Source organism: Electrona antarctica (assembly GCF_951216825.1).
Source record: "Electrona antarctica genome assembly, chromosome: 9".
NCBI classification, from domain to species: domain Eukaryota; kingdom Metazoa; phylum Chordata; class Actinopteri; order Myctophiformes; family Myctophidae; genus Electrona; species Electrona antarctica.
The window spans coordinates 26,119,495-26,137,784 of record NC_136790.1 but is presented as its reverse complement, the minus strand read 5'-3'; the positions used below and the strand labels follow the sequence as shown (position 1 = coordinate 26,137,784).

The following is an 18,290-nucleotide window of genomic DNA, read 5'->3' as shown; positions in this document are numbered from 1 at the left end:
CCCACGTTTCTGAAGGTATAAACGGATTGTAACACCTAGTCCCATTCAGGTATGCGGTCAGGCGCAAGCTTGGCTCAGGGACGCCCCTGCCATGCACAGTCCACGGCACTTTGGGTAATTTCATCATATCCTGTGTTTATAAAACTCAGACAAGCCCTTTTGTGGCGTCTCCAGTGAGTCCAATCCTCTTGATCCTCCATACAAATGGCTTGCTCACAAGTACTTTCTGGCCCTGCATTTTAGGTTTCAACGTAGGCCTGTGTGCGGTTCCCACTGCACAATCATCATACATCATCACATTCCGGCCAATCACAATTTGCGTCTGACTCCTCACTTTTCTGTCCTCACTTTTTATCCTCAATACGTGCTTTGCTCAGCCAGTCACATCATCGCTATGGGTGCTCAGCCAATCAAATAATCGTAAACACAAAGCTGCCCCTCAAAAACATAACCTCGCGTAGCCAGCCTTCAAAGGTGATGAGGTCATCACATTTTGGGCACAAGTGACTATGGCCGAATTTAGCCCAATGAGTGTTTTTCGTGCAAAACTAATGCTTGGAATTGGATTCAGAATCATGAATAACCCCTAGTTTGACACGTCACGTGCTACTTAAAGCATAATTAAAAATTGATTTGTTAACACATTTTAATATGTTATTTGGATGACCCTAAGGATCATAAAAAAACCTTGAACGATTACTATTGCAATTATTTTTGGGTCACGCCTCTTTTCAGCTTAGATTGACTGGCCTAAATAGAAAGTACAGCATTTCTCTTCCTGGAAAGTTGGCATGCTGAAATAGAAGCCATTGTTCTGATAATAAAACAATAAATGCCAAAAACCTGATAATCTTGTTTGAAATTGCCAAATCTGCAGCATTATGTCACTAGGTCTGGTGAGTGACACTGCACAGACTGAACTGAATCTGTCTCTTGTTTTAGTAGAGACTCCATATATACATGTAGGCTACATCACTACTATTTATTTATATGCATACATATTGTATCATGTAGATTAGTCATGTACTATGCACTTTATGTTTTTCTCTCTCTTAACTGCAATGATGATCCTTCACAACCAAGAATTTCACCCATGTTATAATGTGATGTGACAATAAAGTTTGATTCTGATTCTGATTCTGGTACAGTGGTACGCAGGTTTCTGAACTGTCCACAACCCTCCTCTGAGTGCCATCTTATAATGAGCATTAGTGACTATAGTGAGGACCTGGTCTTGCACCATGTGACAAAGCTGTCCTCTTTCATTTCATTTCTCCAAAAAATTCATTGACTTTTGTCAAATTCCCATTATCATTACAGTGTATGAGTCTGGACAGACATCAATGTAAACTGGCTGGTTTGCAGAGTCACACAACCACGATGCAATATTTCTACTTTATTATGGTTATAAATGTACTACTAGAGGTTCTACATGGTCCTCACACCCACGTTGCACCGCCAATCAGACCAAATATATCTGAGTCGGGGACTTTGTCAGAGGACCCGTTGTACCTGCCTGCTGGCCAGCCTGCCAATTTTAATATAGGATATAGGATTTATCTAATGGTGTTGCTGAAAACTTGTGACATATTTTCAGCAACCACAGAATACAATATTGTACAGTAATGCACTGGTGTTCACTTTTAGCAAGGTGTATGATGTTTGCTCCTGGCGCTGTGGACCTGGCTCCTAGGTCCTTCGTCTGACCAGAAGTGCAGAATCCTTCTGTGCGTTGCTTCGTCTTTGCTGCTGAAGAGCACACATCTCAGCCTCGGCACCATACAAGGTTGATTTTAAACCCTCCTTGCAGGTCTTACTGCAGTCTGTGGCTTTTGGTTCCTCCTCACAGAGGAAGTGGTTTGGGCTGCCAACCCTCACCACCCTAGCCCCAGATTGCCATCTCTCCGGCCGTCCTCTGTCTATCCAGATGTCACCAGACACTCTTCATGGTCGTCACCCAGTCTGTTCCTGGTTGCCACTGATACTGCCACTACCAGAGTTTTTAGTAAATTAAACATCTACTGGTACAGGCAGACTGTACATCAGTCACTCTACCATTCACCTTAGTAAGAGGTTTTTTAAGAGGCAGGTTTACCCCGCAGTTCGGCTCCGCCTACAGGAAATGTAAGCTGCGACCATGAGACCCGTTTCGTCTATACTCACTACTTTCACCCTGCAAACAGAGACACTGCATGACATCTGACCCCTGGTGGCTAATAATGGAACAGTATGAACTAAAAAACATTGCATGGATGCACCTGGGACATCCTCAGTGATGTATCCCAAGGTCATCGGGGTTTCGGGTCTCCCAACATCATACCCCTCACTCAGGTGACCCAGCCGGGGTGATCAAGTCCCGACTTACGTCCCAGCTACCCACGATCAGTCCCATTAGGGAAAGACAGGGTCACACAGTCCGTCGCTCCCGAACTACTCTGCCGGGACTGGGAGGTAAGGACTACTAGGCTCTGTGGGTTGACTCCTGTCCGGGCCCCTCCTACGTCTCACCAGGTCCACTCCTGCTCTCTCCAGGTGCAACGCAGGACCTGTGCGTTGCACCAGACTCCCAGCACTAGACACTTTATTCAGGAGCGGCGTATTATTGAGCCGCAATGGTTCCGCAGGCTCCACCGGCAAGGGAAACGGTGGTGCTACAGGCTCCGCTTGCGGCTTGAATGGCCCTCTTAAAGGCTTTACCGTGGGCCGTTGGGCCTCCTCCTCACGGAAGACACATGCAGTCTGAGGCGCCAACTCATATATGCTCCCGGGTGCCGTCTACATTCCGGCAGCCAACCATCTCTTGAGTGGTCACCAGACTATACCTGGTTGTCACATAGTCTATTCCTATGAGTCACTATAAATAGAACAACTAAGAACTAAAAAACATTGCATGGATGCACCTGGGACGTATCCTCAGTGATGTTTCCCAAGGTCATCAGGGTTTCGGATCTCCCAACATCATACCCCTCACTCAGGTGACCCAGCCGGGGTGATCAAGTCCCGATTTACGTCCCAGTAGCTACCCATGATCAGTCCCATTAGGGAAATTCAGAGTCACACAGTCCGCCGCTCACAAACTACTCTGCCGGGACTGGCAGAGTAGAAAGGACTAGGCTCTGTGGGTTGACTCCTGTCCGGGCCCCTCCTACGTCTCACCAGGTCCACTCCTGCTCTCACCAGGTGCAGCGCAGGACCTGTGCGTTGCACCAGACTCCCAGCACCAGACACTTCATTCAGGAGTGGCGGATTTACCAGATTATTGAGCCGCAATGGTTCCATGGTTTACCGTGGGCCGTTGGGCCTCCTCCTCACGGATGACACATTCTGGGGGGTCAACCCATATACTGCTCCCGGGTATCTTCGCTGGAAAATACATAGACATTATATTTGAACACATATGGACAAACCCGTACCTTGACATGAACACAGAGAAAACACACGTTTGTCGATGGACCAAGTGTATAGCGATATTGCATGGAAAAGTAATTAAACCCCTATTTTTCTTTTTTCTTTCTTTAAAATTGCTAAATACAACAATGCACAACTAAGATACAATCGATTATTTGCATTGAAAAACGATACGATACAAAATCTAAGTTTATTCGTACGTCTCTAAATGTTTTGATGAATTGAAAATGGTGGGCCCTATTCCTTGTAGACAACTTAAAACAAGTGTAAGGCTTTATGGTGTCGTCCACTCACACAGTTAACAGTTTTTGTATTGAGTTGTAGCCTACTTGAAATGTACTGTAATTCCGCAAACTGTTAATAAATCAATCAATCAATCAATCAAAAGTCAATGTTGCTGCATTTCGACTTCGATTCTTGACATTTAAATCGATTTTTCGATGCTACTGTGTATATAGTTTACGGTCCGGGTGCCTATGGATAATTCCATTTCTAGCTTCTAGTTTTACATTGGGGTCGGGTCCTTCATATGCAATTCATCAGAACATTTAATGACACAGAAAATTACGTTAGTATTACTGTTGAGGGAGGAAGGGAATAGAATTGCATAGCATTTTTTTTGTATTTTTACAACTGTAGAGTAGTGTACATGGCGCTGGGCCGCTGGCTGCGCGACCACACGAAAAAAAAGAAAGAAAACAAAACGTAGAAGAAACATATGACGTCATCACTGGAGGCGGGTCGTTTCTTCCTTTCGCCGCGGCGGCGGCGCCATTTTGTTCTGTTACGAGTGAGGAGTGGACTATCAAGAAACTGGGACGGGTACTTTTCTACCTTCTGCACATTTTTAAGCTTTTTATGTGATCCTGGTAATGAGCACAAAACGCTGACTTTACACATTTACTACATGTGTTGTGTTAGAATAGAAAGTGTGAGATAATCTTGTACTTTAGATTGACTGAGTGAGTGATTGCTGCTTGCCTTTTAGCAGTTAGCTTAGCTTTTAGGCACAAGGAGCGGAGGCCCTTCCGTTTAGGCCTCAACCCTGCGTTAGCTGTAATAACAAACATATTCTACAGTTTTACATAATAACGACGCGTATTATTTGATGTTTAATACTACTTATTGTTAAATTAACGATGGCTAGTTATAGTGGTGACACCCAGGCCAGAAAGAAAGCGTTCACTTACTAATGTATCTGTTACGATACGTACCAGACGTTGGCGCGGTTGTATAACTGGATTACGTGCTCTTTAAGAAATGTTAACTCTCTTAGGTTAGACTAAACGTGTTGCTTTGTCTCTACTGTTGGGCTTTATCATGCTGCCTACTAGACTGTTCTGTTGTCTTTATTTTATTTGAAGTTAAATATATATCTAGTAGAAAAACAGTAACAACATGGCCGCAGTTATTGTTGAATCTCTGCCAATAATGCAGCCGACGATGAGTAATAGACGAATGTCTGTTGTTCATATGGAAGTGAAGCATTCACCTCATAATGCTGCGAGGGCCTCAGTGTGTAGAGAAATTGACAAAGACGTTAGATTATATACAATACAAGAATACTACACAAGATCACTTAACTTAATTATCCACTATTCTGAATTGCATACATGAAATAGATAAACAATGACTTAAAGCTACAGTACTCTGATGGGGATTTTCAATGAAATCCCAATTGCCAGAACACTGTCTTAAGCCATTGCAAAGGGTCCTCGTAGTGATGGGCTTTTGTCTGATGGTGTTATGTTTGAATGAAACATTACTGTTGTCATTTGATTGTGTGAACAAATGTCTGTCCTAACAACCTTTTCAGTTTCCGTGGAGTGTTTTTGTTTTTGATCTATAGGTATCGGAGACAGGTCAGTGCAGGTCACACTTCATGCAGGACATGGTGTGAGCACACAGGTCACATGGTCACCAAGACGGGGTTTTGCCTAGCCACAACTGGGTTAAACCAGCTTTTTGGCCAGTTGTGGGGATCTCTGGATGTGGATAGTTTTCCCCAAATCCCTGAAGATTTTTTTACTTTTTTTTTTTTTTTAACAAGTCGAATCTAGAAGCCCAATTTTCTACCCTTTTTGGCATCCAACTCCACGTAATTCCACCAACTACACAGCATCTCCACACACCACCAAAGCCACCACCACCACAAGAAGCTGAAGATTTTTCTCTTCCCTGAACCCCTCGTTTATGCCATTTTTTTTGTCACGCCACTAGTTCCTCTAATCTTTTTGGATCCCATTCAGAGAAGATGTTTTTCCATACCTGGCTGTTCTGTCCCCCTCTTATTTTCTCCTATTAGTTCCATCCATTAATAAAAAATAATAAAAAAGGAAACCTGAATCCCTAAAGGACACTGTTGCACCACCCATGTGTAATGTTTAGCAGACTGCTAAAGGTGTGAGAAGGGATGTCCTAGGACAGCAAGTGTCTCTGGCCCACCCACCCCTCTTTCCCTCTTATCTCATGGATCAAGTGTTCCTTCAGGACTCATCAAGGATACACCTTATCAGACGTGCGCCAAGAAGGGGGATCTCTTCTCAGCCAACTCAGGTACACCTCACAGTTAATTATTTACAGGGTCTTGAAACGACTTGAACAGACCCGTATACAGTGCCATGCCAGTCAGAGTTGTAAACAGTATGTTACATATTGTCAGGGAGTATCCTGTTGGGCCCGAAAAGAAAAATCCCCCGAGGGAAATATTTGCCACTCCCACCACCTCCGCCTATCAAGAAGTGTACCAGCCTAGGCATGACTGACCACGGAGATGACTGCTACTTCTTTTACTACTCCACCTGCGCTAAAGTATGTGAAGCTTCTGTTAATTGCACCTATTTTGTAGTGGAATGAGTGGTGAAAAGGTGAATAATGGTTGTGTTCTTGCAGGGTGACAGTTGCCCCTTTAGACACTGTGAGGCAGCTATGGGCAATGAAATGGTCTGCTCCCTCTGGCAAGACGGACGCTGTTACCGCAAAGTTTGCAAGTTCCGCCATATGGAGATAAAGGTAAGGCAAAGGGCCTTTTAAGGGCACTAAATTATTTTCCTTCAAGCTTTGCTCACTCGAGTCTCTGTGACTTGAGTGACCATTACAGAAGGATAGAAAATACCCTCTCTTAAAACCTAGTTCAGGGGCTTCATCTTGCCCGTGGACCTTTTTTGGGAGGAATAATAATTAAACGTTTATACTATTTCTAGCAATGTCATGTTGAAAGGTTACTGGGACTTGGCCTTCTAAAGCTTGGTCGCATAGCTATAGCTTGTTAAAGTCACTACAATATCTGTTTTTTGTTAAAGCTGTCTCTGTGCCTCCATTGTCAAATAAAAATGTAAGTTAAATCATTTGTTCAGCGCCATGAGGTTTTTAACAATATCTTTAGACCTCTTTATATGTGGAATGTAGGGGCTTATTTACATTTTCAGTTTTGATAATGCCTCTATGCCTTCTGTCCTGAACAGAAAAACAGGAAGGTGATTGCCTGTTACTGGGAGACTCAGCCTGCTGGCTGTCAGAAGCCCCATTGTGCCTTCTTCCACGAGAAACCCCGCTGCATAGACGGCATGTATGTCCCACCCGATATAGGTGAGCTGGCTTCTCATTGCAGCTGCAGTTTCCTGGAGAACATTGTGTTGGTGTCAGATTCGCAGAAGGATAATCTAATTACTTGTTTATAGTTCAAGGAAAGATGGAAGAGCCAACCCATGAGGAACCAGCTCCTCCTCCCCCTGCCCCCCTGCCGACTTCAGCCAATCCTCAGCTCAGAGGAGTGATCAAGGCAGAAACTCAGGAGAATGTACCAAGCCCCACCCACCCACCCGTTGTAATCAATCCAGCAGATGACGACGAAGATGAAGATGGTAAGAACCTGGTTCCTTATTATTCAGGAAGAAATGGATTGTTCTCATCAGAATAATTGTTGCTTAAAATGACAGCTTGCTGTTGAGGTACACTATTTTTGTTTTTTGTAGAGAGGATGTCATTTATAGGCATGAAATAATAGCAAAGGCAGACTATCCACTCTACCAACAACAAAGTAGTTGTTCAGCTAGTGTTAATCTGTGTTTACAGATCAGTTCTCAGAGGAGGGGGAGGATGGAACCAGACTAACCTCTCCCAGGAAACAGACAGGAGGCTCCAGCTCAGGTAAGATTTAAGCCATGGCTTGGGCATCACTGTTGAGTCGACTCACATGAACAAATACTTTTGTTTTTGAAGACATAGAAAAATAAATGTCGCTGTCCCTTCAAGCTTTGCCCACTGGAGACTGCATATGTTTTGAGTGGCCATTACAGAAGGGTAGATAAAAGTAATTCTCTGAAAACCTGGTTCAGGGGCTTCTTCCTTGGCTCTGAACCTGTCGAGAAGAACACTTAAATACAATATAAAAAGGTAGCACTCATACCCAGTGAACAATAACAGATGCTGATCCAAGGAGTGATGTAATTGACTAAAACAACTCTAAAGTGGATCGCACACAGGTATATTTGAATATTACTACTTTATTAAAAAGTAGCAATCTGGGAAAAAACAAGTCCTTGTTTACAAAAAAACGTGTGGATTTACAAAAAAAATGAAATTTTGTCCATCCAAATCACACACAAATGACCAAAAAAGGCTTATGCTGAAGCATAATGCTTTGTTTTTATCCTATCCTTATCATATACAATGCTTTAAAAACAATACATTTTAATATAAAAAAAAAAAAACAATAAATTTGAGTACATGTACATGTACACATGAAAGCCACAAGCCATTTTGTTATTACTGTTTTATTTTTATGGGATGCATACAACCTTCATCTGAAGGACATGTGGGACTGAAATTTAGTTTCTCTTACTTGGAGATTGCCTCGTTCTCCTGCGCTAAAAGGATGGCATTCTGAAATGGAAAAGAAAAGGATTTCTTAATAATGGTCATGTGACATCTTGTCTACAGGTGAATCCCTGAACTTTGGGGTGAGCACCTTGGAGGAGATCAGACTGAGGAAGGCTCTGAAGGCCAGCATGAAGAGGACAGGCTATCCTGTCATAACACCTCACACTACAGCCCTGAGGACCAATGGAGAGAAGGAGAACTTCCGCTTGTTCAGTCGCCCAGCCCTACATCATGTTGCAGATGGTACATATAAATTATTTGGGACACATGACCATGCTAATTTGCTGGTGTTCACATAAATCTCTTTTACAATGTACTTAAGTTGTGGTATTTGGCACTTCTTTTCCACTAGACCCTGTTATCTTTTTTTTTTTAAGATTTTTTTTTTGCGGCTTACGCCTTTTATTGTTTTTTTTTTGAAGGGACAGACAGTAGGCTGACAGGAAACGGGAGAGAGATGGGGGAAGACATGCAGCAAAGGCCGCGTCGGGCTCGGGAGTCGAACCCGCGGCACACTGCGACTGGATTACCAGTCGGGTGCCCAGACGGTTACGCCACCGCCTGGGCCGACCCTGTTATCTTTGAAGAACCTGGAAAACCCAGAGGCTGCATTGCTGAAAGGCTTAGAAAGAAGATGTTCAACAATGGTATATACATTCCTATTAAAAAAGAATTACATAAAATGCCGTTGTGGCATTCTATAAAAAATATACAGTACAGTGTAATATATATATATATATATATATATATATATATATATATATATATATATATATATATATATATATACAGTAACTGGCTCACAACTGGCAAAGTATTGACTAGTGGTCTTACTTGTAGATGCCCACACTGGACGAGAGCTGCCTCTCAAACGTAGTCTTGCTGAGCGTCTTGGTAGTGTTGTTGATGAGGAAGACATGATGCTGGCCCCTCAGAAAGGTAACGCAAAAGGCGTTTTAAGTGCACTAAAACTAACTCAGAATTATTTTCCTTCAAGCTTTGCCCACTCGAGTCTCTGTGACTTGAGTGACCATTACAGAAGGATAGAAAATACCCTCTCTTAAAACCTGGTTCAGGGGCTTCATCTTGCCCGTGGACCTTTTTTGGGAGGAATAATAATTAAAAGTTTATACTTAAAACCTAATTGATGTTTTTGGAGGACTATAGGACTGAGCTGAACAAATTCTATTTCTCCTATAGTTATGAAGCCTATACGAGAAAGACTTGGAATGTCAACTGACCCCATTGCTCCTACTCAACCAGGTACAAAGTTCAGAGTCTTTGATCACCTTTTTGACAAACATTTGTCTTAGTTTACTTCACTCATTTAATCTCTTAACCAAGGAGATGTCATATGAATATTTGGCATTATCCAGCACTCACCACATTCATTGCACAGCTCTTGACAGTTCAGTTTTATGTACCAATTTATCTGTAAAGAACCCCCCCTTCGCATCTCGTACCTAAATGAATTAATTCCTTTAGAAAAACTGCTACAGGGATGATGTGTTTTTGTAGGCCAACCCAAAAGTTACTTTGACTGTGTTCCCAATCCCATTTCTCAATGCATATTTCCAATGAAATGTTTGCGGGTGTGAAATCCATCTGTCAATGTCCATCCCTACTTGGTTGTCGTTTCTTTTCTTAGATTTGTTATTTGCGCTTTGATCAGTTTTTTTTTGGAGGACTAATGGGCTGAGCTAAACTAATTTTATTTCTCATCCTAAAGCTGTGAAGCCTATGAGAGAAAGACTTGGATTGACAGCTAAGCCTGTTGCTTCTACTAAACCAGGTACAAAGTTCTATCCAAACCCAAAAGTTACTTTGACCGTGGGTTCTCATTTTTCAATGCATATTTCCAATGGAATGTTTGCATCACAAATTACAATTGAGATAGTAACGCGTGTGAATTCCATCTGTCAATGTCCATCCCTACTAGGTTGTCGTTTCTTTTCTGAGATTTCTGTTATTTGCGCTTTGATCTGTTTTTAAGAGGACTAATGGGCTGAGCTAAACTAATTTTATTTCTCATCCTAAAGCTGTGAAGCCTATGAGAGAAAGACTTGGATTGACAGCTGAGCCTGCTGCTTCTGCTGAACCAGGTACAAAGTTCGATGAGCTCACCCCTTTGACATAACTTCCTTTTAGTTAATTCACTCATTTAATCTCATAACCATGGTCATATTATGAATATAATATACAGAATTAGATGCACCATAAAGTTTAATCGTCTTGGTCACTGCTCAGCTGAGTTTGATGCATCTGTAAGTTGAGCTCCTTTTAGAAAAGGTGTACTACAGGAATGCCATATATTTGTTTGCCAACTTGGAAGTTACTTCCACTGTGAGTTCCGTAATGGGAGATGAAGTGGTTAGGTTGTTTATTTTCTAACTCCTTGGATAAAATGGAACATCTTCACAATCAATAGATGCTTCATATCCATACAAGTAAAACCTCTAGACTCAGTTCTTTTTTTGACACAGTTCTTATGACATGATGTTGGAAAAAGTCTATGGTATTTAGAATAGGTAAAACACAACCCAGGAGGGTAACGGAAGTGACGTCAGACTTGGTTACAACCCATTGAGTAACCTGTGTGTGTGTCTATATGAGACACAAATTAAATGTGTATGAGACACAGAGGTAGCTTCCGGCATGATGGGTATAACAACGTATAGGTTACACCGGGTCTAAATGGATTAAGTACTGTCTATATACCGTAGCTTATAGAACATTCAGTTAAATACTTAATATAGCATGTGTCCTTTCCTATACCGATCAACAAATTACGTAACATTTTTCCACTTTTCTTCTAGCGATCCCAATACTTGAGGCCAACGTTGAATCAAGGAAGGCTTCTGAGCAGATCCGCATAAAATCCCCTGAGATCAGACGGCATAAGGCAGCAAAGTCGCAATCTGAAAAACGGAAGGACAGTCATGCCATGAATCCTACCATCACCAAAGCCACTAAAGGCACTAAGAGAACCATCACTGTCCAACCTGCATCTGTCAAGACCTTCTCTGAGATCCTCCATGCCAAGAAGAAGCAGTGGCAGGAGGAGGAGCAACAGAAGCTGGAAAGGAAGGCCTCCAGTCCAAAGAAGGCAAAGCAGGCTCAAGAAGAAGCCCAGAAGAAGGCAATGCAGGCTCAAGAAGAACCCCCGACGAAGGCAAAGCAGGCTCAAGAAGAAGCCCAGAGTAAAAGCCTGGACATGGATGTGCCCAGCCTAGTGGGCCCCCCTGCTGCCGAGGTGAGAGTTAAGACCCTTGAGGAGATCCGCAGAGAGAAGGCAGCTAGAATGCAGGCACAGCAGAGGCAAGAGCCTGAAAACAAGAATGGTTCTGACTCCGATGAGGCCCCTGCAAAGAAGCCACGTCTACTGCGCATCACTAAACCAGCTTCTCCTGGTAAGACAATTGAGTTTGCTCTGAGTTTATGCTCACTGTGTGTTTCACTTGAAACACACCATTCTCTGTTTTTCTGATGTGACTCGAATCGCATGCTCATTTTCACTTTTCTAAATGTTCTTCAGTTTCTAATACAAATGATTCAGCTGTCGGCATGACAACACGGAGGACTGCAGAGATGACAGAGAAACCAGTTAAAGTTGCTGCTGCTGAGGTAATGACCTGACATGTACATTTCAGATTACTATTTACAACTTCTGATGTGTACAGTCAGTGGATGCCATATATTCCTTTTGACAGTAAATCATCCTCCTGCTTTTCAGACCAACCCTGACTCCAGCAATAATGTTAAAGTCAAACCAGTTAAAGTTGCTGCCGTTGAGGTAATGACCTGACAACTAAATTACAGATAACTTAACTATTGACAACCTCTGACGTGTACAATGGATACCTTATATTCCTTTTGACAGTAAATCATCTTGTTTTGCTTTTGGCTTTTCAGACCAACCCTGCCTCCAGCAATGATGTTAAAGTTAAGACTTTTGATGAGATCATGCGTGAGAAGCGGCTCCGCAAGCAGCAAATGGAAGAGCCGGCTTCCTCTACTAGCCAATCAGACAGCTCTTCTGAGGCAGAACCATGTCAAAAACAGACCACAGGGCTTGCCCTTAAGAGAAACATTTCTATTAAAGCCAGGATGGCGTCCACCACTTCCCCTTCATCTCCAGCCTCCGATGCCCCCAGCCAGGACACAAAGCCCCCTATTCACCAAGTTGCTGCCCCTAAATCTAAGCCTGCTTCTCCCATATGCAGCATTGAAACTGCCACTACAGCTGAAACGTCTGCTTCTCTAAAGCAGAGCTCTCCGCCCCGGCAGGCAGAAGAAAACTCCCCCTCCCACAGTGTCACCAATGGCTCCAAGGTTTCCCCAGGCAAGAGGAAGAGGAGCTCCCCACCAGCTATGTTATCTAAGCAGGTTCGAGGACAGGATTCTCAGGGTCCCTCCGCAGAAGAGTCCCCTGTTGATGCTCAGAAGAAATGCTTTGGACAGGCTACAGAATCCAAAGGTACAGTGATGCATCTTTGTTTCACACTTAAGATGAACAGCAAATTACTTTTGAGGGGCACTAGCCCCTCCAACGAGAAATGACGTCATGTGGCAGCCAAGTCTATGATCATTAAATATTTCTTTAATGCATTTATTGTATTCATCCACACATACTTTTAAATCAATTATACCACCTATTTTATATCCCTGACTCTTTCATGTGCTTGCTTTCCAGTGAGACCGAAATTGAACGTGAAGCCCTCGGTGATGAAGCCTGCAGCACAGGTGAAGCCAGGTCAGAAGAGGAAGGCAGCAGGGAGGTCAGCTGTAGCTGCAGTCAAACCTCTGAACAGTGCATCCACAGCTATGGAGGAACCAGCGCAGGAACTGCCCTACAAATGGAGAGAGGTAGCTTTTATTTTATCTAATTTTCTTTATCACTTTGACACTTTGAATTGCAATGTTGTATGAAGGGTGCTATAAAATGTATTGCAACCACACTGCTTGCTATGAAGAGTAGAGGAAGAAAAGATAATGGCCAAACAAGTGTGCTGATCTAATTCGTTCTTATTTTGTCCTCAGATATCCCCTTTGTCCTCGAGTGCTGAGACCCAACAGAGCCCTGCTTGTCCCATGAGTTCCACTAGCCTGTTGAGCTCTGGCCCAGACACCAGCCCAGTAAGAGAGGACCTCCAGGCAGTCCCTGTAATCCAGCAGAAGAGCCCTGTCCAAGTCCTGCCTACCAACACAGCTGGCAACTCTACAGGTGCAGCCAGAGAGACCTGTAACCTCCCTCAAAGGTAAAGCATGAGATGGATCAAATTAATTACTCATTCCTGGACCCTCCTCATACACTGACCCATAGTTTAAGAAGCAATGGCCAAAATTAATCAAATGAAAACCGATGAATAACCGGTTCTTTTTTTTTTTTTTGTAGTCCCATAGTGAAGTCTCCGACCCAGTCAAAGTCGCGTAGACCCAGTTTGGCTGCGTCCCGTGTGCTGTCTCCAACATCCACCTCTGTGGCAGTGGACGACTTTGAAGAGCTGATGAACGAGTTCACAGATGACCACCTGGAGGACGACATGGACCCCGGCATGGGAGAGGACGACCTGCTTCAAGAGCTGTCTGAGATGATCGACAGCTGAGTGGCATCCATGACTCCTGAAATCCTTGCCTTTCTTCACCACCCTCCTCCCATAGTCAATGTGGCTTGTCTGTCATATTGATCTCCCCAGTGGTTCACTGTCAGACAATTTAGACGTTCTTAAATATTTTATTTTATTTCTGCACGATGATTATCTGATCTTCACCATTTTGTGTTTTCTCTTTATGGACATCATTCTTCTTTCCAAGTCTTTGACAGAGTGTAATACCAGTTACTGTATGAATTGGAGATCTTATAAAGACCTTGCAATGTAGGACATCCTCAGGTAACTTATAGTTTTAAATCTTTGAAAGAAAACAAGCTCTGTTAACCTGAGATGTTAACCACTCTGGTGTTCAATCAAGTGTCATTGTTGCAGAATTAAACCAAATTGTATACTGTGTATGCAAAGCAAATGGATTGTGTAACAACTGCGGAACAAGCCAAGCAAGAATCATGTTGCTTCACTAAAACTCCCCATTAAACTGTGTTCCCGTCTCTGACTAGGCATGACAAGTGGAAAACCATCTCAAATGTTGGTAGTTTCATGGTTCCAAGATATGACTGACTAAATGTATTTTGAATAGTGATTTTGTGATGCGCTAAAGAGAACATTAAGGGTCAGAACATGAGCCTCTTGTGAGTTTTAGGCACTTCAATATTCCGAAAGATTGGATCTACTCCATCGCTTTGGATGATTGACAGATCAACATTTTTGCTTGTTTAACGTTATTTTAATTTATGTATGACTTTATATTGTCATAAAATGTATATGTGTAAGAGAAATTAAATCTTGAAATCATTATTTTATCCAACAGCCATAATGTCACTGCTTTTGTGATACATTTTGTAACACAAAGTGCTCTCTGGTCTTATGAGATGAAAAGAAAACTCAGGGACCATTTCTGCTGTTTAATAGATCTTACATGTTCTGGTCATGTACTGTACACGTTTTACTTCAAGTTAATAGTTCATACCAGCATCCATGTTAAATCATTACCATCCATGTTTAACCATTACTGATCAATGTGTAAAAAGAAAAAAAAGATCAGCTATTGATCTCTGTACATACATGTACTTGTTCCTACACTTTTCCCATGACCTTACTGTCAAGTAATGTAAGTTGCTGTGTATATAAAAATGCTTTTGAGTAATTGTTTATTGAATGTCAATCATTTAATTGGATCAGTGAAACATCTTTCACAACAAATGCACAAGAATTGTCAGACCAATGTTGGGAGCATGTATTATATAATAAAGCATCGCATATAATTATATAGCTCCGTTTGTAACCACCTACGCTTTAGCTCCGAGAAGAGTGAGAAGTAGCTTCTCGGAGTTAAAAGGCAAGCGTAGAGAGGTGACAAACGGCTAGATGAGATCGCGATTGCCTACAAGAGTTGGATATAGCCTACGTGTGTCTACATGCAGTACATATTAAAGACAGCCATAAACCCATTCCAATGACGTCCTACATACCACTCAACTCTAAAACCCTCAACCCCACGGTCCCCACCAACACTACACTCTCCTATAAAACGATCAAGGACAGGCAGAATAAAAGTTTAAATTAATCAAACACGATAGCTACATTTATAGTTTTGCAGTTTTTAATATCTAGTAGTTAACTGTATTTTGTCCCACAAGATGGCGCTATGGTTTTTGAAAGATTAACGCGTCGCAGGTGCTTAAGTTGTCTTCACTTCCGGGTGAGCGTATGTAAACACCGATAGTACGCCCCTCAAAATAGCTTGCAACATGACAAAACTGGAGTTATTAAATGTATTTCTTAACGATAGACTGACAGCGGCTGCCGATGAGATATTCTGCGCTATTAAAGACACAGTAGTGGAGTACCAGAGTGAAATCCTTCGTTCAAAGGAGGAAAACGAGCGTCTCAAGAGGCTCTTGAATATTGCAGTTCAGCGCTTGTTACTTCACTCTGGTAAGAAGGTCGAGATGTTCCTCCCTAGCCCTTTTTTGTAATTTCAGCGTAAGATATGTCCAGCGTCAAGCAATCAAAACGGAGCTTCGTGTGTGTGTGTGTGTGTGTGTGTGTGTGTGTGTGTGTGTGTGTGTGTGTGTGTGTGCGTGTGTGTGTGTGTGTGTGTGCGTGCGTGCGTGTGTGTGTGTGTGTGTGAGTGAGAGAGGTACAGACAGAGCAAGAGTGCTTATAGTTATTCGGGCCATTTAGAAAAGCGCTCAAACAATGAATAATCGTGACAGCATGCATTTATAACACTTTATTTTACATTACATTACATTACAGTACATTTGTAATGACTGGGACATTCCTTTCCATTGTCTAGACCCCAGTTCTATCCAACTGCAAGATGATGCCCAGCCCTCTGAGTCACGGAACCATGACCAGGAATGGAACTCTAGTCTTGTCCAGGAGCACCTAGAGACAATACAACCAGTACCACCACCACCACAGCTGCCAGAAATTAAAGCAGAGCCAGAACTAGAAAACACAGAAAAGGAAGATCCACATGATGCAATTACGTTTGATACCAAGGGTTTAATCTCACCCTCCCTTGCCACGGAAGATGATGTTCGAGTTGAACTACCACAGGGCTCACATCTTCTGCCAGCCCAAACTGTATGTAACAGAGGCTCTCCAAGAGAGGATGTCTCCTCACCACGAACATTTTCCAGAGACGTGAAGGTAGAGGACGAAGAGGAGGAAAATGGTACACGTCAATCAACCAGCAGTCTTATAGCCTCACTTACGGTTGACTCAAACCTCAGAGCAACTCAATCCGATAGCCACAGCCACGCAGCACACATTAACAGAACTGTGGGAAGAGAAAAGCAATTAATATCCCAGGGACTGCAGTCCAAAGACATGCTCCACAAAAATGGTAAGCAACACGCACATGTCCTGTATACCAAAAACACTAGACCCCTCAAGTCATCTCTGCCGCAGTCCTCCCATCCAGGACAAAGCACGCAGAAGTGGCACTGTTGTCGGGAGTGCGGCAAGTGCTTTAGTTTCGCCTGTCAGCTGGAGGTCCACATGCGATGGCACACTAAGGAAAAGCCGTACAGCTGCACCGTGTGCAGGAAAAGTTTCACCACTGTCAGCATGCTGAAGCGGCATCACCGAATCCACACAGGCGAGAAGCCCTTCCGCTGCCACGTCTGTGGGAAATGCTTCAATCAATCTGCGCACCTCAACACTCACTTCAGGCTCCACACAGGCGAGAGAGCCAGATGGTGTCAGGCGCTTCATTCCAAATGACGCTGAATGAAATGGTCTCTTTTAGGAATGGAGCGACACAACCTTCTGTAAGATTTAAAACATTTTCCTCCTCTACAGGTTTAAACGATGTGGTGATTATGAGTGTTACTGTGTTTGTTGTGGAATAAACTATATATGTGCAGACTCCTGATTAATTAATTCATGGCCTTTGAGTTATGAGTTATTTTTATTTTTTATTTTTTTCGTCTCAGCACACAACTTACTCCATACTCCCCTCCATGTGTTGGAGGGGAACAAATTTACCGCAGTGAAATTTGTTCTCTGCATTTGACCCATCTCTTTCCTCACTCATTACAGTGCAGCACTGATGGAGATGGGTAGAAATGAATTAAAGGACACCTCCATGGAAGACACGTGGGCTCCAAGTGGATTGAACCTGGGATCTGAGTGTTATTTAAACTCTGAAGTGAAATGTTCTACTCTGACAAAATGTGTCATTTTGGATTTCATCTGTTAATATGCTGCAATGCAGCTTCTGGTTCTACATAGGGCAGTGGTTGTCCCTAGGCTCATTCCCTCAGAGTTTCTTTCTGTTTTAAATGTAATGTCTAAATGTTTAAAAAGTATGAGGAAGCCCCCAAAGAATCATAATATTCTACATTGTAAAGGCAGGACAACCTATTCATTTGCCTTTAGTAATGCAGAACCCATTAAAACATTTCTAATATTATTAGAAATGTGTCAGTCCCAGTTTAACCTCATGTTTAGCTAAATGCAGCAAAATGAGAAAGCCATTCTAATTAGCCATGAACGTAATCATGTGAGATTCCAAAGAGAGATAATACTTTTATACTACCTTTCTTAGGCCCAAACCACACCAATGCAACTCCTTGCAACCAAACTGGTGTGAGTAGTTGCATGCAACCATTATCCCCAGTGGCAGTTGCAGTGGTGTGGTTTGGGCCTTAGTTAAAAAAAACTCAGTTGAACATTAACAATTTTCAAAGCCTTTCAATTGGGAGGTGTTTACTATCACATGCACACATATACTGTAAAATGCAACTGTAATGAAATTATTGTATTCTGAACTTCCTCAACAATGTGTGGTAGCAGCAGGTATTATGGATGTGATGTACTCGATAAACCCAGTGCAAAAGTTGTATGAGCACAGCATTGCAGCATTTGCTCTCT

General features: G+C 42.6%; 1 protein-coding gene and 1 long non-coding RNA gene across 3 annotated transcripts; both read left to right on the top strand.

Annotated features, from left to right (window-relative positions):
* The first annotated feature begins 4,154 nt into the window (after positions 1–4,154).
* On the top strand, positions 4,155–15,048 carry zc3h11a (zinc finger CCCH-type containing 11A). 2 transcript variants are annotated; one of them, XM_079509282.1, is made up of 20 exons: positions 4,155–4,230; positions 5,899–5,964; positions 6,071–6,219; positions 6,301–6,420; positions 6,873–6,996; positions 7,089–7,271; positions 7,483–7,557; positions 8,350–8,532; positions 8,712–8,936; positions 9,130–9,228; positions 9,490–9,552; positions 10,019–10,081; positions 10,329–10,391; positions 11,106–11,699; positions 11,825–11,913; positions 12,023–12,082; positions 12,202–12,766; positions 12,983–13,155; positions 13,330–13,547; positions 13,685–15,048. In XM_079509282.1, exons 3-20 carry the CDS (start codon positions 6,166–6,168, stop codon positions 13,893–13,895), a joined length of 3,162 nt encoding a protein of 1,053 aa, XP_079365408.1. In that variant the 5' UTR covers positions 4,155–4,230; positions 5,899–5,964; positions 6,071–6,165; the 3' UTR covers positions 13,896–15,048. The 2 variants fall into 2 exon arrangements, with proteins under 2 accessions (XP_079365408.1, XP_079365409.1); XM_079509283.1 differs by having other exon boundaries at positions 4,160–4,277.
* A 538-nt stretch (positions 15,049–15,586) lies between these two features.
* Positions 15,587–17,328, top strand: LOC306929599. The gene is made up of 2 exons (XR_013790813.1): positions 15,587–15,839; positions 16,204–17,328. It is a non-coding gene; the product is annotated as an uncharacterized lncRNA (long non-coding RNA).
* The last annotated feature ends 962 nt before the right edge of the window (positions 17,329–18,290 follow it).

Excerpts from the sequence above, each read along its gene's own strand:
- zc3h11a (XM_079509282.1), top strand. The coding sequence starts at position 6,166 with ATGACTGACCACGGAGATGACTGCTACTTCTTTTACTACTCCACCTGC. Across the intron at positions 13,156-13,329 it reads TGCCCTACAAATGGAGAGAG|ATATCCCCTTTGTCCTCGAG; the intron begins GTAGCTTTTATT and ends TTTTGTCCTCAG. Across the intron at positions 13,548-13,684 it reads ACCTGTAACCTCCCTCAAAG|TCCCATAGTGAAGTCTCCGA; the intron begins GTAAAGCATGAG and ends TTTTTTTTGTAG.